Source organism: Typopeltis vanoorti, chromosome 7 (genome assembly GCF_054136105.1).
Source record: "Typopeltis vanoorti isolate ZY-2024b chromosome 7, IOZ_Tvanoo_1.0, whole genome shotgun sequence".
Classification (NCBI taxonomy): Eukaryota; Metazoa; Arthropoda; class Arachnida; order Uropygi; family Thelyphonidae; genus Typopeltis; species Typopeltis vanoorti.
The window spans coordinates 42,093,925-42,119,462 of record NC_143555.1 but is presented as its reverse complement, the minus strand read 5'-3'; the positions used below and the strand labels follow the sequence as shown (position 1 = coordinate 42,119,462).

At 36.5% G+C, this 25,538-nt stretch overlaps 1 protein-coding gene across 2 annotated transcripts in view; it reads right to left on the bottom strand.

The window, feature by feature from the left end:
- Nucleotides 1–25,538, bottom strand: part of Yif1 (Yip1d-interacting factor 1) — a 167,968-nt gene that overhangs the window by 122,085 nt on the left and 20,345 nt on the right. For both annotated transcript variants that reach the window (XM_090395821.1, XM_090395820.1), the window contains one exon: nucleotides 23,812–23,988. In XM_090395821.1, coding sequence (XP_090251947.1) covers nucleotides 23,812–23,988 — 177 coding nt within the window. The remainder of the gene's footprint in view (nucleotides 1–23,811; nucleotides 23,989–25,538) is intronic.

Sequence of the window (25,538 nt, the reverse complement as noted above, 5' to 3'; positions counted from 1 at the left end):
ATCAGTCTGATCAGTCAGATAGCAAAAGTTATGTTATATATTATCCTAGAAAGAAAGAAATATAATATCAAATTGGAAATTAAACAGACAAAATCTGGTTTTCAGGAAAATAAAGGTACTAGAGAAGGACTCTTTACCATTAGAACTATTATAGAAAGATATCTGGAGAAGCAGAAAGAAGTCTACTTTTGTTTTATTGACTACACAAAGGCCTTTGACAATACAGAACATGAACAACTAACAGAATGCATCAAAAAATTAGGAGTAGATGGTAAAGATACCAATTACTGATAAATCTATACTGGGAACAAACTGCCTCAATAAAAAATCAGGAGAAACCTCAGAGGAATTCCCAGTAAAGAAGAGTGTCACAAGGCTGTGTTCTTTCTCCTATATTGTTTAACTTTGATACTGAAAATATCTTCCAACAATCACCAGAATTTAAAGGAGTCAGCATAGGAGGCAGAAATATAAACCTTAAGTTATGCCGATGATATCATACTGCTGGCTGAAAATAAAAAAGTAAAGTAATTATTCTAACACGTGTGTAGTGCTCCATAAATTCTTCACTATGAATGCTGACCACCACGCAATCTTAAAAGAATGAAAACAAAAAAGATCTTCAAAGCCTGCTAGAAGAGATGCTGAAACTAAGTGAAAAATATGGACTTAATTTCAACTTCAAAAAAACAAAAAACAAAAAAAAACAAAAACCATGCTGGTAACAAGAGAAAAAGGGAAAACACCCAATATAAATATTCAGATCAGAGGAAATACTTTGGATCAAGTAGAGAGGTATATATATTTGGGTCAACTAATTACAGAGAATGGAAAGTGTGACAAGGAAATATTAAGAAGGATAGAAATTGCTAGATCAACCTTCATTATCATGAAAAACATTCTGACCTCAATGGAAATTCACACAAAAACAAGAATTAGGCTGTCCAAATGCTACACATGGTCAACATTACTATATGGAGCAGAAACCTGGACAATATCAAAATATTGTGAAAATAAACTAAAAGCCTTTGAAATGTAGATCCATTCTGACCTCAATGGAAATTCACCCAAAAACAAGAATTAGGCTGTCCAAATGCTACACTTGGTCAACATTACTATATGGAGCAGAAACCATATCAAATATTGTGAAAATAAACTAAAAGCCTTTGAAATGTGGATCCGCAGAAGAATTCTTAAAGTCCCATGGACTGCCAAAAAAAAAATAAATAAATAAATAAAAATTAAAAAAAAAATAATAATAATTTAGAGATGATTGGAGAAGGAAAAAGGAATGATACAAGGTAAAAAGAACAGGAACACAAAGAAAAAATTAGATGGGAACAAAGAACAAACTGGATGGGAAATATTAAGGACTGGACCTTTTTGTCTTATGAAGAACATAAGAAAGAAGCACAAAATCATACATGGTGGAAGCTCATGGTAGTCAACCTCCTGGAAGGAGATGATACCTGACAAGTCAAGATGTCATTAACTGAAGAAAAGTAGCCCTTTGAGAATGATGTTTGCATCCATAGACTGTGCCACCCAAAGAAAGATTGTTTTAAGTTCAATTCTAGTCACCAACTACAGGAACTTTTTCTAAGCCATTCTTCAACCAGTTCCCAAGCTAATAGATTTCTGGCACAGGCAAGCAGTGCCCCCCCCCCGAAAAAAAAACTGTTTTTTAATCCCACAACCCAACCTTTTTCCTGAAAAGTCCTAAACTAAGACAAATAGATTTGCTAACTTTGAATCAGATCTGATCTCTTAAGACTAATTACTTCTTATCCCTTCTATCCCACTTTGATGTCACCGCATTTCATTCTCTACATGATTTGGTTCATACTTTAATTCTGACTCCTCTCCACAATCTTATTTCCATTTATTCAAAGTCAGTGTTTTTTTTATAACCTCCAGGTTTACATTTTTTTCCTTATTCATTCATTCATACATGTAATGTTATTTGTTTTCACTCTATGCATATTGTCTTTTACTTCCTGAACTTGAGAATAATTTGAATAACTGTTAGTTCAGGAAGTAAAAGACAATATGCATAGAGTGAAAACAAATAACATTACATATGTATGAATGAATGAGCCTTAGATAAAGGCTCATTCATTCATACATATGTTTTTGTTCTTTAAACCAAAGCTATTTCTTTGGTTTAAAGAACAAAAACTACATTTTTATGTAGCACAACAGTATTATTATTTAACAGTTTATTTTTAAATTTTGAGTGTCAGTATAACTATGGTTAACTGTGCCCCCAATATGATGTTGCACATATCCAATGCATTTTGTGTGCTAACAGACACACAATCTTCAATGGCCCTTTATCTAAGGCTCATTTTAATTGTAATGTCATATGGTTAGTTCCCTTTAAGAAACTATTTACTTTCCTAATTAGAAAGTCTAATAGAGAAGTAGAAAGGAAAACTATGCTTTTTGACAATTTTTCACAATTTTAAAAGTTTTCTTTTTTCATTAGCTGGGTTAACATAAAATCTGACAGACTATTTCCTGTTGAATAAATATTTCTGCATTATGTAAACTAACAAAAAATCAGTAGACTAATAATATTCATTACTGACAAGTCAGCTAGCTATTAACCACTGCCTTTTATTCCCGTATACTGAGTAGGTGAGGCTGTGTTAGTTCTAACTTTTGGAGGCTGATTGGGAAGTTCAATCTCCACTAGTAGCCAATCAGAGATAGCTGGCCCAGGACTATCACCAATTTTAAGCAGAATCCAGTAGAGTCGGCAAACAAGTGTTGCTATCGCATGGCCCCCTAACTGTAGCATATTATCTGAAATATTGTAGGTTCTATAAATTGATTTTATGAAGTTTAATGAGACAAAATCCTGCTTCTCCATGCCAGAGATCAACTAACTTGGGCACTGGTTGAAGACGGGGGTTAGAAATAGTCCCTTTAGTTGTCAACCAGAATTGAACTACTTTAAGACAATTAGTTGAGAAAACATGGAATATAACAAGGATCTGTATGTACGTTTTGTAGATCTGTAAAGGCATATAAAAAGTGCAAGAGAAAAGTGTCAAACATTACAATTATGTGACATAAATGGGACATTATATCACACAATAGAGTCAATATTAAGTCAGTAGTTAGAATTGAAAAAGGAACAGGAAGACGGTCTGATGTGAAAAACAAGAGTGCATACTATCTTACTAAAAACAGCATTATACCTGATATCAAAATTGAAGAGGTTAATATCACCTCTACTTTATGCGAATGATTCTATACTCTAAAAGAAATCCAGTACAAGTCTACAGAATTCCTTAACTACAGGATTAACTGCTATAACAAATTTGGCGTGAAATCCAACAATGAAAATAGTCAGGAATGCTGAAAAACATCAGCTGCATCCCAAATGGGGAAACTACACAAAAACCAAAAATATTCCAGCAATTTTTAGTCAAAATGACAAATTTACAATGGAAACAGAGAAAGAGATAACAAAATAAGTAAAGCTGGTATTGTGGGGAAGGCAAGTCTTTTCTTGGGGTGTCACGTTTAGGTTAGGTGGCTTTGAAGTTGAAACTTTTTAATCTCAGATCATTTGGCATTGTTTCTGGAAAGGATGAGAGTGCTTTCTCTATGTTACTGATGATGTCAACCTTAGGAATATGATCTGGGGCGATGGTGAAATTAAATCCTTCTTAAGTATTTCAGTTTCTAGTTGGAGTTGTAATAATTTTCATATAGAAAAAAGGGCTCTAACTTGAAAAAGGATAAACAAATAATTATCTTAAAAGCAGACAAAAGTAATGCCACAGTCATTTTAAACACTAAGGACAATATAGCCAAGATTGCAGAATCACTATCAGATTCATCAACATATCCCATATTAGAGTCGGACCAAACATGGAAAAACCACAAAGTCACTAATAATTTATTACGGAACATGACTAGTTGGTCCACAGACTTGCAACAGAATCTGAATTCATTATACCCATTGACGTCACGAATGTATGGAGCCTCATAAACACTAAGGACTATATAGCCAAGATTTGAGAATCACTATCAGATTCATCAACATATCCCATATTAGAGTCGGACCAAACATGGAAAAACCACAAAGTCACTAATAATTTATTACGGAACATGACTAGTTGGTGCACAGACTTGCAACGGAATCTGAAGTCATTACACCCATTGACGTCACGAATGTATGGAACCCCAAAAGTCCAGAAAAGTGGAGTTCCACTACACCCGATCGTTGATGGAAGAAATGCTCCCACATATTTATTGTCCAAACACCTCTCCAGTCTCCTAAAAGGACATATCAGAAAATCGGACACTTACATTAAGAATTCAAAGCACTTTATTGAAAAACATCTTGATCTTAAAGACAGACATTCTCACTAGCTTGGACGTAGTATCTTTATTTACCAACATCCCAATAGAAGAAGTTATCAGTATCCTATACAATCTCTTCCCTGAAGATACAGCTCACCTTTTTCGTCACTGCCTTAAATCTAATTATTTTAAATGGAATGACGAAAAAGGTGAGCCATATCTTCATGGAAGAGATTGTATAGGATGCCGATAACTTCTTCTACAGGGATGTTGGTAAATCATGCCAACTAAATGGCTTAACTATGGGCAGTTCCCTTTCATCGCCCTGTGCAGATCGGTTCATGGAAACAGACATCCTCTCAAATTTAGACCCAAAACCTTTAGTGGTGGAGGTATATGTAGACTATGTCTTCATAATTTGGAGGGACACAAAAACAGCTCTTTTGGACTTTTTAACCAAAATTAATTATTTTCATCAAAAAATACAATTCACTTTGGAACTGGAAAAAGATAATCAACTACCATTTTTGGATACCCTAGTCAAGAAACTAGCAGATGGACATATCAAACTAACAGTCTATCTACCGCAAACCAACACACTGGACACCACCTTCATTTCAAATCAACTCACCATATTTCCCAGAAGCTCAGCATAATACATATGCTCAAAAATAGAGCCACAAACATCATCTCAGAAGAAAAAGAACTCTATGATGAAATTACTCATATATCAGACATTAATAAAAAATGACTATCCAAGGAATCTAATCAACAGGATTCTTCATAGAAACCCCCCCCACAACAACAACCTACCATCACTCAATACAGTTTCATCCATAGTTATTCCTTATGCAGGTACAGTGTCCAAAAAGATCGCAAAACTTTTTAAACCTTTCAACATCAGAGGTGCGTTCAAACCGCTCAAGACTGTCCATCACATTTTAAGATCGCCAAAAGACATTAATGCTTTTTTCAAACAAGCTGGAGTTTACAACATTCCATGTGCTTGTGGTCTAAACTATATAGAACAGACGTCAAGAAGCCTCGAAATCCGAAAAAAATAACATATAGGAGATGTTAATAACAGAACAAACAACTCAGGTCTAGCCAATCATTTTGCGATTACTAACCACACCATTGATTGGGATAGCAGCTCCATGCCTTACCTAGAAGAAGATTTCTGTTGTAGAAATTTCAAAGAAGCCGTTGAAGTCCTCCTTCTGGAGAAAATCTTAACAAAAACCATGAAATGATAATAGCTAACATATGGTAAACCTTAATAAGATTACTCAGTCTGCCAGAATTTAATTTCGCTCAAAACTACAGAACGTGCTCTCATAACAGAGACTAACACAACACACTGCATGCGTGTAATGTTACACGTTCTGTTTTAATGTTTAATTTATACGATAGTGTTACTCCATTTTCTTGTACTAGCCACTTTCAGTTTTTTTCTCTTACTGTTATAAGCCCTGAAGAAGCTGGACAGCCCCGTTGGCGAAACTTGTTGGTATTAGATGTTTATAAATCATGGTCAATTAAAGATCAATATATATTTCATTTTAATTATATGTTTGAATGACCAAATATAATCTAAACAATGAATATCATTTTTTTTTAAATTTTGTTTTCATATCCCTACAATTTTCAATTTTTTCCTACAAGCAAAGAATGAGTACCAGCACCTATTTTTTTTAAAAATAGCACTGGTGAAACCACACATACTGCTGCAGCAGTAATATCATTTTTTGACAAACGTAATTTTATCAACATAATATTTGTATACAACTTTCATTCTAATTAACTAACAATAAAGTCTTCTGTTAACAAAAATCATGTGAAGATGTTTAAATGCATTTGAACATCTTTACAAAAGGTTAGCAAAACAGGTGTCCGATGCCAAGAAAAAGACTCACGTGATGATTTTCTTGATATGAGAACTATTAAGCCGTATTGGTGAACAATACTCTGCTGAAGAATAGACCAGACCCAATGTGGAGTATGACAGTTTAGTAGTAGTAGTAGAAGAACCCCATGTAAAACCACACAGTTTTTGTATGACGTTATTATGGATTCTGATCTTTAACGAGCTATTTTCCAGATGTCTTTTGAACAACCCAAGTATCCCATATGTCTTTTGAATTACCTTAGTATCCAATACACTCGGATAAAGGGTTAAATCAAGAAAATAATTTCTTGATGTCTTTAATTTATGGTATAACCAAGTGAAAAAACTTGGTAACATCTATCTCTGATCCAGAGTAATTTATTAATAAGGTGATACACCTTTTCACTACTTGTATATGAAAATATATGAATTCTGCATTGCTTTAACCATTCAACCATGGTGGGGAATGTGAGTGGTTTTTGACTTTGACAAGAACGGATGCATTTTAGATTGATCCTGATTAGATTACATATAAGGTTTTTCAGGAATCTCACATTGCACTGGCGCTGATACAGTTTGATTCCTACTGTCTCCCCCTCTGCATGAAACATGCAAAAGGTCTAATGGCCAGCAGGCCCCACCTGCTATGAGGACCAATGGTGGATTTATGGTATTATAGGGATGTAGGATCTCAATCTGTAGCCAAGTAGATTCTTGACACTCCTTTTCCCTATTTTAGGGCAGTTATCTATAATATTTTGTTGCTGGTAGACACCTGTGTCTACAGGATTTGCTAGTGGACCCCTCAAAAGTCCACAGGATTATCTGTAATCTGCTCAGGACACCTGAGCAATCTCAATTCTTTCTTTATCTGTGCCTTTATACATTTTTCACCTATTGTTGTCATGACAAAACCTCTGAATGAGGCCATAGCCATATTTGAGGAGGTGTACAAGGAATTCCTCAGATTGGGAAAGCTGCTGAGTGACAAATGGCAGGAGAAAGTCAAGCTTTTTGATACCCCCCCTGCCTCAGTAGTCACAGAAGACAAAATGGATGATTTAAGTGACAAACACATTATTACTCAGACGCAATCAAACTCTGTACACTCCCCAAATTTAGAAGAAGCTACATTCCAAGACAGCATCTATCAGACCTTGGAAAGAAATACGGAATTCCAAACAGTCAAGAAGAAGAAGAGGAAAATCTCTACCAACACCGAAGAACCCGAAACAACAAGGATGGAAGCACCCAATGTACCTAAAAAAAAGGTACCACCAATTATCTTAAGGGATAAAGATAAATGGATTCCTGTCTTATCAGTCCTCAGGGAACAAAACATCACATTCTCATGGGCCAAAATATCTGATGAGGGAGTTAAAATTCAACCTGCTACAGTCATGAATTATAGACAAATAACCAGATTTATGGACAATACCAATCTTCCATACCACACCTTCGCTTTACCCAGCAAAAAGAACCTGCAGGTGGTTCTTCATGGGGTAGCCGAAGGTATCACTTTTGAAGAAGTGATCACTGACCTCTCAAGACAGCGCCTGTCCCCAGTTAAAGTCAGCAGGATGCTCAGGTCGGATAAAAGACCAATGCCTTTGGTGCTGGTGGAAATCAGCAATACACAAAAGCAGATCTATGAACTGACAGTAGTATGCTGACTCAAAATATCAACTGAGTCGCTCAGGAAAAGAGCATCTGCAGGACAGTGTCATAGATGCCAAAGGTTTGGGCATGCCCAAAAATTATGTAAGGCAGCCTTCAGGTGCTTGAAGTGTGATGAGGGACACCAGACCATCACATGCACCAAGTCACACTCTACTCCAGCCTGCTGTGCAAACTGCAGAGGGCCTCACCCCGCCAACTACAAGGGATGCCTTTCCAATCCAAAAAATCGAGGATCAGCAAAAGTCAATCTTGTTCCTCCACGTAACAACGTTTTAAGCAACCAAGCAGGTCGTCCCCAGTCCAAAACACCTAACCTTCAACCACACAGGAAGGAACAACCATGACCAAAACAAATGCTGAGGCTGCACGAACTAAGCCTCTTACATCTCTCGAGCTAGAAAGCTCCAACCAAACATCAGTTTTAACAGCCTCGCTTTCCACCATGCTGCAGGAATTCAGCAAGACATGCCCCTCGCCATCTTCCAGAAAGAGATTCCTGCAAGGCATTCAGACCATTATAACAGCCATCTGTCATGAGTAAAAAATTCAAACCAAAAGCTCTTAAGATAATGGCATGGAATGCAAATGGATTGATGAACAAGGGGTTGGAACTTCAAGAATTTGCGACTCGTCTCAGTGCTGATATCATCTTGATTGGTGAAACACACCTAAGACCAGCTAATAACCCAAAAATCCATGGATACACTATGTACAGAAACGACAGAATTGGCACAAGAGGTGGAGGCACAGCCATATATATTAAGAGTTACTTGAATGATAATACAATAGTCAAGCCCCAAACAGTAAACCTGGAGGTGACCGGTGTGGAGGTACATACCTGCAATGCTGGCAGTCTCAAGATCCATGCTGCTTATATCTGGACTCCATACTTGGTCCAAATGACTCCATAATAATAGCAGGAGACCTGAACTCAAAACATACAGCTTGGTACAGCTCTTCAATTAACACCAAAGGCCACACACTATTCAACTTTGCAATGCTCAACTCTGCTGTTGTGGCCAGACCTACCGAGCCCACCCACTTCAGCGCCTTTCAGGTAGCTCCGATGTACTAGACATCGTCATCTTTAAAAATATAAGATACCAATTCAAATTGGAATCAGTTAACGAATTATCTTCTGACCACAGTCCCATAGTGCTTAATCTAGGTTCATCAGATCAATTCTCTCCTCTGCACAGATTCATACCATGGGACAAGTTAGCCAAGGTTCTTCCCGATCATATTGGTCCGGTGCCCAACATCAGTAAAAAAGAAGAGATAGACTCAGCAGTAAATAACCTAACCCTACAAATTCAGAAAGCAATAGAATCAGTCAGGCAATCCACTGTCTTCCACCCAACAAACCATATCCCAGAAGAAATCATGGAGCTAATCAGAGCCAGAAAGAGATACCACAATACCAGAGCCCCACAAGACAAAACAGTATTGAACAACCTAAACAGACAAGTCCATGAAGCTTTTCAAAAACACAGAAACCATCAATGGGAAATCAAATTGGCTAACATCAATACTGAAGATCATTCTGTCTGGAAATTCTTAAGAGCAATCTGCACCAAAAAGCAACTCATACCTCCCTATGCAAACCAAGAAAGGGACAGTTCACAAAGATGAAGAGAAAGCTGAAGCACTAGCAGATAACCTTGAATCTCAGTGCAATCCATCTTATACAAATCTAAATATCAACCTTATATACAAGATTCAAAGTGATATTAGGACAACCTTACGACAGAACACTGTTAACTCTGAACACATCACTCTGTTGGATTCTGAATGAAGAGAAATTTAGATTATTAATATTCCTTTCGGAATCCAACATAATCCACCATTCCAAGGGCTATACTTGTAAATATTATTTGATGTAAATCTCCTGATTATAAATTATTATTCATGTAATTGCCTTGAGTTTATTTATTAAGTTTTATTAATTAATCTAAAATATGTGTTAGCAATAATAGAACTCTGTATTGAAATATCACTCTGTTTATTTTGTTTATTTCTGATTTAATATTATGAGAAACAGTATATATAAGCTTAATATACTTTATGTGAATTATAATATTTTAGTTTTTATTTATTACCAGTATGTAAAGATATAATGTTATGCAATAATTCTGTTTTTATTTTATTTTGTTTGTTACTATGGAGACGGGCGAGAAATAGCTGGCACATGCGTGAATGGCAAGATATTGTATTGAACTGAGAGAAGGAATTTGACATAAACAAGAGCACGAGAAACGTTTTGGCGGGAAAATAGAAGGGAGGTATATAAGCTAAGAGCAGAGAAAACCGTGGCTCTTTTCTTTATCAGGACAGACCACTCAGGGATAGGAGAGCATTTTAGTATAGCACAGGCAGACGAGGAAAATACGGAGTAGCAGAAAAGGAATGCAAAGGATTGCTGTAACTAGAACCTTAGTGCTGTAATTAAGCTACTAAATTACCGGAAAGTATTAGGCAACTGAGAATAATTCTAGAAGTTAAAGAATTACTGCATGTTCCATTAGTTTCATGGAACTTTAACAGAGTGCCGAATTAATCAAATAGTGTTAAGGAAGGAATGAGCATTTTCCTTTATCCAAATACGTCCATACATGTAAAGTGCAACCATTAAAAGTTCAATTATCATTGAGAAGATTTATTCTAATTAGTACTGCCATAGTGTGCGAAATAAATACAGTTATTAAGTGTGCCCATAGTGAAATTGATGAGCAAAGGATTTACCCAGTAAGAACTGTCCATTTATGTGTTACTTCAGTGCAGAAATATATGTGTGATTCCTCCTGTTATTCCCCACATTAACTATAACGTTTTTTGCTGAAATCAGCCGGAGTAAGAAGTATGAAAGTGAATACTTGTGAAGCAGTTGTTGCCACCATTAATGTATTGAGACTTTACCGACTGTGTGATAATAGTAAAAATTGTTATTAAGAGAGTTTGTGATATTGAACTCTATTAGAAGTTAATTCAATGTTGTGAAAGCTGTAAGTTTGACAGCAGAGTGATCATAGATTGAATCTATAAGATGTTGTGACCTGTATGCTAAGATATTTATATTATTTTCTTGTCAGAGTTGAGCTTAAGTGTATATTATATGACCCTGAATTAAATGTTTCGTTTTATTGATTTTAAATTTGTGTTTGCCTGAATCTTGTTTATTGCACCGTTCACAAAATTATCGGCCTAGCGGGAGCTTTAAAATTAAGAGAGATAAACTCGGCCTGTATAAGAAATAAAGTTACTATAAAAAAAATTAGGGGGTGCTTAAGGGTCAAAGCTGTATAACTGAGAGGAGACCTCCACATAGCATTTAAAGGAATGCGGAGAACCGACCAGGGCTTCTGACCTAATGTCCAATCCTCACCTTCTCGTGGTGCACCCTGTTGGGTATCTACTTTGATACTGAACGAACGAGGATGGGCTGGCAATTTGGGATTTAGCCGACCAAATTGTATTCTTATTGGTTAAACCAAAATAAAAAATGATGGTACAACATGACAAAATTTCATGCCGGCTGGGGCGTCGCCCGGTTAAACAAGGCCCCCGTTGTTTTCGCCAGGGAACCAGGGCGAACAGCGAAAAGTCAGCTACTGGAACAAATCTGAAAACAAACCCCAACTCAACATCACCAGAGTTAAAGATCGGTACTATCAATGTAAGAAGCCTGAATGGCAAAGAAATGGAGCTAGCTGAGGAATTAGATAAGTACCAGATCGACATAATAGGGGTGACTGAAACAAAAAAGACCAAAACTGGTGAGATCTTTCTGAGCAATAAATACAAAATGTTATATTCAGGCAATGACAATCAAGGAAAAGAAGGAGTAGCCATAGTATTCAACACAAAATATGAGGCTAATCTTCTTGAATGGCAGTCAGTCTCAAGTAGAGTAATGTGGGCAAATATGAGAATGGGGAACTGGACAATGAGACTTATTTGTGCCTATGGTCCCACAGAAGGTTCTACTAAGGTAGAAGTGGAGGAATTTTTTGAGGCTTTAGAAAAAGCAACTGACACAATGAAAAAGGAAAAGTTGGTCCTTGTTGGGGATCTAAATAGTAGAGTAGGAAATGATTGTGAGACATACAAAAATATTTTGGGAAAATTTGGAGAAAAGAGCAAAGCTAATAATAATGGCAAATATCTGTTGGATTTCTGCTCAGGACATGGACTGGTTATTACTAACACCATGTTCCAACATAAAAAGGTGCACAAATTCACATGGAGAGAAGAGGCAAGGAATAAGAAAAGTCTCATTGACTATGTTATTGTTGACAGTGATGTTTTCTCCCTGGTGCAGGACACCAGAGTGTACAGAGGATGTGAAATTGGAAGTGATCACTATTTAGTCTTGAGCAGGATAAAATTGAATTTCATATTGAAAAGAATAACATGTAAGAAAGTTTTAAAGCGAATAAAAGTTGAGCAGCTCTCAGATGTGAACTGTAGACTAAAATACAGAAATATTATTGAAAAGAAAATGAAAGAGTTTGAGAACAGGAATCAAGCCTTGGAGATTCAGTGGCAAACTCTGAAGGAAACATTGATTGATTCTGCCAGAGAGGCATGTGGTGAGGTTGTGTGCAAGGATAAAAAAATCAGAACTCCCTGGTGGACACAGGAAGTTAAAGAGGCAGTGAAGGAAAAGAAGAAAGCATATCAAAAGTTCCTGGCAAATAAGTCAGCTTTTACTCTTACAGAATACAGAGACAAATGTAAGAAAGCTAAACAGTGTGTAAAACTAGCTAAACAAAAGTCATGGGAGGACTTTGGCAAGAATATAGAAAATAAATATCAAGAAGGTGGCAAAATGTTCTGGAGGTTGTTGAAGAAGCTTAAGAATGGAGGAAAGAGTGCTGTAAAAGGAATTAGAGATGATAAAGGTGAAATGAAAACAGGAGAAAAAGATATCCTTGAAGTATGGAGTAATTACTTTGAAAAACTGCTAAATGAAACAAGTAGTGATGACAGCACAGTGATAAAAAACACTGACCAGGCATGCAGTCAGGAATACATATCCATACTTGAAGTAGAAAAAGCCATCAAAGGCTTGAAATGTGGAAAGGCAGCAGGAGTAGATGATATTCGACCAGAAATGCTGAAGTATGGTGGTATAAGAGTCTTACAGTGGCTGCACTGCATAGTTCAGAAAGCCTGGACAGAGGGACGAATTCCCGATGATTGGAGTAGAGCTCTCATAGTACCCATATATAAAAAGGGAAATAAAACTGAATGTGAGAATTACAGAGGTATTTCCCTACTGAGTGTTCCTGGCAAGATCTATGCAAGTATACTTGAGAAACGGTTGAGAAGAATTGTGGAAGAAAAGCTTGGTGAAGAACAAGCTGGATTCAGGCCAAATAGAGGCTGTCAGGATCAGATCTTCACTTTACGACAAATAGTCGAAAAAGCATGGGAATATAACAAAGATCTGTATTTAAGTTTTGTCGATTTGGAAAAGGCATATGACAAGGTGCCAAGAGAGAAGCTATTCAATACGCTGCAGTTATATGGTGTCAATGGGGCATTATATCAAGCAATACTAAGTCTTTATTTGAGTTGTGAGTCAGCAGTTAGAATTGAAGGAAGTACAGGAAGATGGTTTAATGTTAAATCTGGTGTGAGACAAGGATGTACATTATCCCCTCTGTTATTCATTATCTATATGGATCACATTATGAAGGAATGTGGTATTAAACCAGATATCAAAATTGGAGATGTCAATGTCAGCTCTTTGCTTTATGCGGATGATGTTATACTTCTAAATAAATCCGCTACAAGTCTGCAAGATTCTCTGACTAAATTGAATAGCTGTTGTAATAGATATGGTATGAAGGTCAGCAATAAAAAGACAAAGACAATGAAAATAGGCAGAATCATTGAAAATGTCAACTGTGTTGTGAATGGAGAACCTGTGGAACAAGTAAAACATTTCAGCTACTTAGGCACAATTTTTACTGAAGATGGTAAACTAAATATAGAAATAGATAACAGAATCAGCAAAGCTGGTATCGTGGGAAGTCAATTGAATAAATTCATATGGAATAAGAAAGAAATTAGTCGGAACACTAAATTAGCTGTATACAAGACTGTGTTCAAACCAATTTTAACTTATGGATCTGAGAACTGGGTCAGAAGTAAAACACTTGACCAAAGACTAGAGACCGCAGATATGAGAGTCCTGAGAAAGATTAGAGGCGTGAACAGATGGCATCGATGGCAATATCATATTAAAAATGAGGATATTAGGAGAGATCTTGACATTGTCAGCATCCAGGAATGCGTTAGCAGAGCTAATCTCAGATGGTATGGTCACTTAAATAGAATGGGAGAGGAAAGATTAGCAAAACAAGTGTTCTCTTCCAGGTTGGCAGGAAAACGACCCAGAGGAAGACCAAGATATAGGTGGATTGATACGGTACAAAGTGCCTTAGACGATAGAAATATAAGATCTGATAATGTTGGAGTCTTGACAAGTAACAGACTGATTTGGAGGAAAATTGTAAATAGGAAGTTAGTAATGATGTAATTTGTTCATGTAGTACTGTCATATCCTGTACACCCCTTGAGGGTACATGGCAGGAATATGATGATGATGATGATGATGATGATAAAAAAATTAGTTATTGGTTGGTTCCACTATATTCCAATAGACTAATCTAGATAGAGTGGCGCAGTCTAAAAATATAAATTTCTCTATATTATAATTAGTAATCAACCAGCAACTAATTACTTGTTTAAAAACTAAGTTAAAACAAGATGGAACAAGATGGCAGATCGAATACAAGAAAGAAGTACGATCCAACAACTCCTACAAATCTGGCAGAAATGATAAATATCATCACCCATGTAAACAGTAAAAAAGCTCCAGGACTAGATTGCATAATTAACAGAATAGTAAAACTACTTCCAAGAAAGGCCATAGTCCATCTCGTCAACATTACAAATGCCATTTTTAGATTCCAGCATTTTCCTACTACATGGAGAACAGCCACCATCATGCCATTGAAAAAATCCTCACCTTCCCAAAAGCTACAGATCCACAAGCCTGTTGTCCATCCTCAGAAAGGTGACAGAGAAAGTGATCCTCTCAAGATTCCAAGCAGAAACAGATAAGTTAGGAATTTTGCCTAACGAACAGTTTGGCTTCCAAAAGGCCCATAGTACAGCTCAACAAGTACACCGGCTGGTAGAAATCATTACTAAAGGCTATAACTGGAAACTCAATACAGCTGCCATCTTCATCGACGCAGAGAAGGCGTTTGACAAAGTATGGCATCAAGGCCTTCTCTACAAACTGATAAAATTTAACTTGCCAATCAAGTTAATAAAAATAATCCACTCTTACCTGAAAGACAGATATATGCAGGTTAGGGTCGGCGAAACAGTTTCAACCAGACGCAGGGTCTTGGCAGGCGTACCTCAGGGATCTCTTCTGGTCCCTCTCCTGTTCTCAATCCACGTAGCGGACATCCCTCTGAACCCGAGAACAACATTCACTGCATTATATGCAGATGATACTGCACTGATGGCAAGATCTCTGAGCCCAAAACTGGCAACTAGAAGACTTAAAACCAACATACACATTTTAGAAAAGTGAATGGCAGACTGGAGGATTCAAGTTAACCCCCAGAAAAGCTCAGCCATACTGTTTACTAGAAAAAAAATCCATAGCATGGAGGAAATTTATTTATTGGGAGTAAAGATTCCATGGCAGACTGAAGTTAAATATCTTGGAGTGATTCTTGATAGTAAACGCCTATTCAGCAAACATATAAGTTATAATACCTCGAAGACATCCAAAGCACAGCTCTACCCTATGATCAACAGACAAAGTAAACTGGACACACAAACAAAATTAACAATTTACAAGATGGTAATTCGACCGGTCATCACTTACGCATCCCCCCGCATGGAGCCACACCATGAATACAAACATTCTGAAACTTCAGAGATAACAGAATAAGTGCCCGAGGATGATTCCAGATGCCCCTTGGTTTATTAGAAACTCCCAGATAGAGAAGTTAATATCCCTTATATCTCTTCCCTTCTCCTAGATCTAGCTGAGAAGTTCTTTACCAAGACAAGCAACCATCCAAATCCGTTAATCAAGGAAGCTTCAGAATATAATGAAGCGGAAAGTTACAAATATAAAAGACCAAAGTCTATCTTAAGTTCAGCTGAACACAGCTAATTTCACTGCCCTCAATGGGCGAGCATATAGCTCACAAATACTCCATTCAAAGCTCTTTCATTACAGACAAAGGGAAATATGAAAAGCAATTTTGCTTCACCCATCTAGCCAGAAATGTTATTCGTTCGTAACCATGGTGGGTTTTGGCTCCCACTGATGCAGTTTTACTGTGGATGTGGAAAGGATCATTGTGAGCTTGTACTGAGTAGAACCACTGCTAAGTAATGAGTTAAATGATTCTTTGGGTCACTCATCATTGGGTGATCTAAATGACTGCACAAATTTTTGGAAAGAATTAGAGAGAGATATCCCCGCATTTTAACACACTGGTGAAAACTGGTCTGGATAGTGGCCCTTCCCATAATTCATAGCATGCTTCTGCATTATGGGATACTAAGGCAATTGATGTGACATCATTAGCCTCTATATACAAGTAGCCCAGTAGAGAAGATATTTCTCGCACAAACTTTGTTTGCTCACACTATAAGGATTAAACCAAAAATATAATGTCTTGGCATCTTCATTCTACTATAAATCTTCCAATTTATAGTAGAATCAAGTGAAAAAAATCTTTTTACACATGATAACCCATAAAGGCAAACTATGTGATGTTTATGTTCGAAGTAATCAATGTAAAGAATAGGTACTTCAACAAAATTATTTTCGGTAAATGAGAGAATTTTTCACACGATTATTGTAGTAATCAATACAACTACACGATTTGGATGACTGAAAATCCACATGTGATTAGAAATGTTCATGACATTCTCAACATAAATATGTGATATGGCATAACTTCTTACATCATTTGAGTGCTCTTCATCACAGAAAATACAGAGTTTACTGGGAAATATTAGAGAGTTTGTAGGTTTTTATTAAACAGCTGAGTTCAAAGGGTCTTACTTTCCATAAGGATGATGAACCATTATATTTCAGTGTGATCATATACAGTCAACCCTCCTATAATGCGGTACTCTTATAACACGGTTTCCATATAACGCGGAGCCAAAATTGCAACAGCCCTCCTATAACGCGGTTTCCGTTCAATAACATTCCATCAACTTAATTGGTTTAAGAAGATTCTCTATAGCATGAATTTATCTATGTGCTAAATTTTTACAGTTGAAATTAACGGGGAATTCCCCTATAAGTGAAGAAACGATGCGAGATTGTTCACAGTGCTCTGTTTTAATGCTTAAAATAGACCGTATGATTGGCTGTTGCGTATTTGCATGAATTTTTTTATCCAATAGCGCTGCCGAACTTTCGCTGTTGCAACCACCCACTTTGTCATCAATTTTAAGTGCAACTTAGTAGGAAACTGTCTGTAAATCCGTGCAGACGTACATATCACGATTAGTGTTCAATAAAGTGCCTTTTGCTCGCTTAATTTGTGTTATCGTAATTGAACAACATTACACAATACTGTAGGTAATATTTTTTATTTGTTGTAATATAATAATAATAAAATAATTGTTAACCCCAGGTTTGCATAATGTCAGACACAAAAGAAACAAGAAAACAGTTAAAAAGAAAGTTTATATCTCTTCAGGACAAAATCCAAATTTTAAATCGTTTAAAGGGTGGTTCCCATATAACGCGGTATGAATCAATCTGATTCGTACTAATTCTGAGTTTCTTATAAGACGGTTTCCATATAACGCGGTACGAATGAATCGCATTATAGGAGGGTTGACTGTACAGTGCTCTGGTTACCTTCTTTTCTGGCTGGTGGATCAAAAAGGTTATCAACACAAACTCCATGAAGTTCTGACTTAGAAGTAGACTTTTTTCTTCTTGGGCTATGCAGAATATATTTATCGAGAAAAAATGCACAATGTTGTGAATAAGGCTCATATTGAATTACATTAAATGAAACTAAAACAAGGAGAATATCTCCTAATTAATTTTGAAAAAGGAAAACATTGCATGTTATTTCCATTCTCATATCATCAGTGGAAAAGAGAATACAGGATAAGCAATCTTGCTTGACAGAATCATGTATAGGACTGCAATCAATAATAACAAAAAAGTCATTATTGCATACCAAAAAATATAATAAAATAAATAATATGGTATACTGATATAATCATGAAATTTGCACTGCCCTTCTCAAGGGAGCAAAAATCAAAGATGTGAGTAGTCCTCACCTGCCCACTGTAGCAAATATAATAGAGAAACAGAAAAGGAGATGGTATAGTAGGAGAGAGGATATGAAAGGATTGTTGAAACAAAGAAAGAAAAGTGAGAGAGTAAAAATTGTTAGCTTATTATCAAGATACGACGGAACTAAGTTAAGGAGAAGAGCTATGATAGCATAAGATTCAATGCACAGCCTGTATACAAGAAATAGATGTGAATTTTTGAATGTGTGGAACGAGTTTGATAGTAGAAAAGATCCGTATAAGAGAGAGCAAGCACTTGAATGGATTTTGCATCAGGAGCATAAAGAAATTGAGACCTAAAGAGAGTCGGGGGAAACTAGATCGCCATGTGAGGAACGGTGAGAATGTGTGCAAGTTCAGCTACAGCATGCAATAACAATGATGTTATTGGACATGGTTATGGATCTGATGACGGTGTGGAAATATTTTGGTTTCAGACTTTGAGTGTGTGTGAACAGAAAAGAAAAAGTCAGCTAACTAGACCAAGCAGACTGTGTATGTAAATATATAAAAACACCAGATTCAATAATAAAAATTGGCTTAGAGATTGCAGCCATTGTGGATATGTTTTGGCCTAAGATTATTGGCATATTCAACGTGTCTGCCAACGAATGGTCATTTTTACATATTATTCTTTGTAACACTCTATGGTCACATTCAGTGAGTGTGTTGGGACATCCACCTCAAATGGCACTTGTAGTTGACTTCCCTCACTCCTGCACTTCCACCTCAGTATGGTATCAATGATTGTTGACCTGGGATGGCCCAATTTGTCAACAATTTGGCATCCTAACACAATGCCTCTTTCAAACTCCATCAGTTTCCTCCTCACAGTCATTTTACTGAGACACAGTTGCAATGACTTGGGAGCACCATATTCCTCCAATTAATACCGGCTACAAATACATGACTTGCTACATGGCATGATGCACTTTGTCTACAGAGATATCCTTGACGGGGTGCTTAAGGGTCAAAGCTGTATAACTGAGAGGAGACCTCCACATAGCCTTTAAAGGAATGCGGAGAACCGACCAGGGCTTCTGACCTAATGTCCAATCCTCACCTTCTCGTGGTGCACCCTGTTGGGTATCTACTTTGATACTGAACGAACGAGGATGGGCTGGCAATTTGGGATTTAGCTGACCAAATTGTATTCTTATTGGTTAAACCAAAATAAAAAATGATGGTACAACATGACAAAATTTCATGCTGGCTGGGGCGTCGCCCGGTTAAACAAGGTCCCCGTTGTTTTCGCCAGGGAACCAGGGCGAACAGCGAAAAGTCAGCTACTGGAACAAATCTGAAAACAAACCCCAACTCAACATCACCAGAGTTAAAGATCGGTACTATCAACGTAAGAAGCCTGAATGGCAAAGAAATGGAGCTAGCTGAGGAATTAGATAAGTACCAGATCGACATAATAGGGGTGACCGAAACAAAAAAGACCAAAACTGGTGAGATCTTTCTGAGCAATAAATACAAAATGTTATATTCAGGCAATGACAATCATGGAAAAGAAGGAGTAGCTATAGTATTCAACACAAAATACGAGGCTAATCTTCTTGAATGGCAGTCAGTCTCAAGTAGAGTAATGTAATGTGGGCAAATATGAGAATGGGGAACTGGACAATGAGACTTATTTGTGCCTATGGTCCCACAGAACGTTCTACTAAGGTAGAAGTGAAGGAATTTTTTGAGGCTTTAGAAAAAGCAACTGACACAATGAAAAAGGAAAAGTTGGTCCTTGTTGGGGATCTAAATAGTAGAGTAGGAAATGATTGTGAGACATACAAAAATATTTTGGGAAAATTTGGAGAAAAGAGCAAAGCTAATAATAATGGCAAATATCTGTTGGATTTCTGCTCAGGACATGGACTGGTTATTACTAACACCATGTTCCAACATAAAAATGTGCACAAATTCACATGGAGAGAAGAGGCAAGGAATAAGAAAAGTCTCATTGACTATGTTATTGTTGATAGTGATGTTTTCTCCCTGGTGCAGGACACCAGAGTGTACAGAGGATTTGAAATTGGAAGTGATCACTATTTAGTCTTGAGCAGGATAAAATTGAATTTCATATTGAAAAGAATAACATGTAAGAAAGTTTTAAAGCGAATAAAAGTTGAGCAGCTCTCAGATGTGAACTGTAGACTAAAATACACAAAGATTATTGAAAAGAAAATGAAAGAGTTTGAGAACAGGAATCAAACCTTGGAGATTCAGTGGCAAACTCTGAAGGAAACATTGATTGATTCTGCCAGAGAGGCATGTGGTGAGGTTGTGTGCAAGGATAAAAAAATCAGAACTCCCTGGTGGACACAGGAAGTTAAAGAGGCAGTGAAGGAAAAGAAGAAAGCATATCAAAAGTTCCTGGCAAATAAGTCAGCTTTTACTCTTACAGAATACAGAGACAAATGTAAGAAAGCTAAACAGTGTGTAAAACTAGCTAAACAAAAGTCATGGGAAGACTTTGGCAAGAATATAGAAAATAAATATCAAGAAGGTGGCAAAATATTCTGGAGGTTGTTGAAGAAGCTTAGGAATGGAGGAAAGAGTGCTATAAAAGGAATTAGAGATGATAAAGGTGAAATGAAAACAGGAGAAAAAGATATCCTTGAAGTATGGAGTAATTACTTTGAAAAACTGCTAAATGAAACAAGCAGTGATGACAGCACAGTGATAAAAAACACTGACCAGGCATGCAGTCAGGAATACATATCCATACTTGAAGTAGAAAAAGCCATCAAAGGCTTGAAATGTGGAAAGGCAGCAGGAGTAGATGATATTCGACCAGAAATGCTGAAGTATGGTGGTATAAGAGTCTTACAGTGGCTGCACTGCATAGTTCAGAAAGCCTGGACAGAGGGACGAATTCCCGATGATTGGAGTAGAGCTCTCATAGTACCCATATATAAAAAGGGAAATAAAACTGCATATGAGAATTACAGAGGTATTTCCCTACTGAGTGTTCCTGGAAAGATCTATGCAAGTATACTTGAGAAACGGTTGAGAAGAATTGTGAAAGAAAAGCTTGGTGAAGAACAAGCTGGATTCAGACCAAATAGAGGCTGTCAGGATCAGATCTTCACTTTACGACAAATAGTCGAGAAAGCATGGGAATATAACAAAGATCTGTATTTAAGTTTTGTCGATTTGGAAAAGGCATATGACAAGGTGCCAAGAGAGAAGCTATTCAATACGCTGCAGTTATATGGTGTCAATGGGGCATTATATCAAGCAATACTTAGTCTTTATTTGAGTTGTGAGTCAGCAGTTAGAATTGAAGGAAGTACAGGAAGATGGTTTAATGTTAAATCTGGTGTGAGACAAGGATGTACATTATCCCCTCTGTTATTCATTATCTATATGGATCACATTATGAAGGAATGTGGTATTAAACCTGATATCAAAATTGGAGATGTTAATGTCAGCTCTTTGCTTTATGCGGATGATGTTATACTTCTAAATAAATCCGCTACAAGTCTGCAAGATTCTCTGACTAAATTGAATAGCTGTTGTAATAGATATGGCATGAAGGTCAGCAATAAAAAGACAAAGACAATGAAAATAGGCAGAATCATTGAAAATGTTAGCTGTGTTGTGAATGGAGAACCTGTGGAACAAGTAAAACACATCAGCTACTTAGGCACAATTTTTACTGAAGATGGTAAACTAAATAGAGAAATAGACAACAGAATCAGCAAAGCTGGTATCGTGGGAAGTCAATTGAATAAATTCATATGGAATAAGAAAGAAATTAGTCGGAACACTAAATTAGCTGTATACAAGACTGTGTTCAAACCAATTTTAACTTATGGATCTGAGAGCTGGGTCAGAAGTAAAACACTTGACCAAAGACTAGAGACCGCAGATATGAGAGTTCTGAGAAAGATTAGAGGCGTGAACAGATGGCATCAATGGCAACATCATATTAAAAATGAGGATATTAGGAAAGAACTTGACATTGTCAGCATCCAGGAATGCGTTAGCAGAGCTAATCTCAGATGGTATGGTCACTTAAATAGAATGGGAGAGGAAAGATTAGCAAAACAAGTGTTCTCTGCCAGGTTGGCAGGAAAACGACCCAGAGAAAGACCAAGATATAGGTGGATTGATACGGTACAAAGTGCCTTAGACGATAGAAATATAAGATCTGATAATGTTGGAGTCTTGACAAGTAACAGACTGATTTGGAGGAAAATTGTAGATAGGAAGTTAGTAATGATGTAATTTTTTCATGTAGTACTGTCATATCCTGTACACCCCTTGAGGGTACATGGCAGGAATTTGATGATGATGATGATGATGATGATATCCTTGACTTCTTTCCAAGCAGTGTATATACATGGAATTATGCTTCAGGAAACTGAAGAGGTAAAGGAAATTGAATAAGAAAGGAAAGGTAGAAAACTGGTGTTCAAATGTCATGTCACATTTAAAAAACTGCAAATACAACTCAGAGGAATAACTGCAATGTTCAAACAAATATTGATATATAAGGATATTGAAGTGATTTTGCTTCTTCACGAGACCTTGATATGACTGCATCTGAATACTGTGCACAGATCGGGTCTACTGGGTTCTAAAGGGATAAAGAATTTGTGAAAAGGCTGCAAAGAAGCATTACAAAGATGATTGGGCTTATGAAATGTAGATTACAAGAACAGATTGAGAGCATGTAAACTGCAGACACCGGTAAACATGAAAGAGCAGTGATATGATAAAGGTCTATATACTTCTGAAAGAGTATTATAGGTTATCAACTGATGAATATAAAGATACCAATAAATTATATTCTTGGTATCATTAATTTATAGTTTAACCAAGTGAAAAAAAAAAACTTGCAACAACTGATGAAATTTTCCATTATATAAAGGTGGGGACAACACAGGTGGGCATCCATGGAAGTTAAGTTTGTGTGTGGTTAAGATATGGTTGAAAAATTAGCATTTTCCTTCTCAGAGCAATGAGTAAGTTGAACAGTTTGGCTGTTGAAGTAGTCCATCCAGTGTGAATGAGAAGGAGGACATGGAAGCCTTGATAATAATAATATTGCACATACCTCCTTTCTGAATCTCCATGGCGATGTGGTTAAAGACAAAATCCAAAATTCTTTCTTAGATACCCTCTAAAACTTTGTATGACTTTTTAAACTTATAAAAGAGAAAAAAAAGAATCTCTCATTCAGTTGAAAGTTTAAAAATTATAGACAATGACCAATTGAAAATATGATCAGTTGAAATAATTGTAAAACTATCAAATTGTCATAAATGCCATTAGAATGTACAATGAAAGATATATAAAGTTCCCACATATTCACATTAATATGCATAGGGGGTGCACTGAAGAATATTCAAGAAAATAAATTTCCAACTCCTTTATTAAAATCACCGATAAACAGGCTCATGATCATTAATGAGTAAAAGTATAATTTAACACAAGAAAAACATTTAAAGTAATATTTCAAAAATAAATTTCAGAACAGTGAAGCTGTTTAAAATTTCTTTAGGAAGAACTGGTTGGGAAAATAAATTAAAATGTACCTTGTACAGATCCAGCTCGTTGGATATATGGTGGTGGTGGTGGTGGGGGTGATGAATAAGCTTCACTCGTGTCATCAAATAACTGTGGTCCTTGCCCATAGCCACTATAACCATACTGCTGGGAGACAGGAATTTGTTTTGTACCTTTTGTTCTTCTAGGACCACTTGGAATTTGTCCTAAGAGATTAATAGAGTTTTGCATTCAAGGCAGATATTTTTATACATAAAATATTGTTTCAATGCCGTCTAATTTAAACGATCTAGTCATGGGTAATTAAAAGAGAGAAAGGAGATTATGTTCTACGTTATGTTCTATCCATAATTAAAAACTAGAAAAATACACCCTCTGTCCAAAAAGAAACCAAACTTTTGATAGAAAATAAAACACAGGCCAATCATAATTATTCAAATCATTTATTTCGATTGATATACTCTCCATCAGCTTCGATACAACATTTGGCATGGTCAATTAATTTGTTAAATAAGTTTTTTATATCGGTTTTTCGGATACTGTTGAGGGTCGTGGGTACGTTTTCAATCGCTTTCCTTTCATCGGCAAATGAAGTCAGGGGAAGAGAAAGAAGTCACAAGGTGCTAAATCAGGTAAATATGGTGAGTGATCCAACACACAAACTTGTTTTTGCTCAAAAACTGTCTCCCTATGTTCAAATGAGGAGATGGTGCATTATCGTGCAAAAGTGACCAGCTGCCTGCATCGCAATATTCATGCCATACATGACGAATTCTTGCTATCGATCGCCTCAAAACTTCAAGATAAAACTCACCATTGACCGCTTGGTAAGGCAGAACGAATTCTTTGTGGATAATGCCCTTGGAATCATAGAAACAAATCAGCATTGTCTTTACTTTTGACTTCTCCAAGCGACTTTTTTTTCAGATGTCCCTCTTCTGGTGGTCTCCACTCAGCACTCTAGAGCTTTGTTTCAGGCTCATACTCAAAACACGTTTCATCACCAGTAAGGATCGTTTCAAGGACGTTTAAGTTCTTACGAGCGGTTTTAATGAGGTCCTTGCAGTGTTCAATTTTTTTTTTTTTTTTTTTTTTTTGTCGTTGGTCAACTAGTGGGGAACAAATTGCGAATTCAATTTACGAAGGCACAAACTCTCAGTCAAAATGTTGTGCACAGTTTGATTTTGTAATCCCCAATTCATCTTCAATTAATCTCATGGATGATTTCGGGTTTTCTTTGATGAAATCATGCACTTTTTGGATGTTAACTTCTCTCAGTCCAGATTTTGGAAAGCCCGGCTTTTCGTTGTCCTCAAGCGTCTCATGACCACTTTGAAATCGTTTAAACCACTCGTAAACTTGAGACGGGATAAGCATTCATCACCGTATGCTTTTTGAAGCATTTGATGCGTTTCGGTAAAACCTTTACCGAGTTTAACACAAAAGTCAATTGCAGCTCTCTGTTTGAAACTCGTTTTCCGACCATTTGTCAAAACACACTGTCACTATAATTCGGCTTCTAATGAAACAAATGTCATAAACAAATGTTGACACTGTTTATGACAATTGTGACAATCACAAATGTTTATGATTTGTGATTGTGAGAATCACAATTGCTTCTGGCTATTTAAATTAATTTATAATACACCCTCTGTCCAAAAAGAAACTGAACTTTTTGGAAATAGAAGAAACTACTGATGCTACCTGTTGTATCTTTTTGTTGTCAAAAGCGGCAACCTTCATTAGTGTTGTGTCA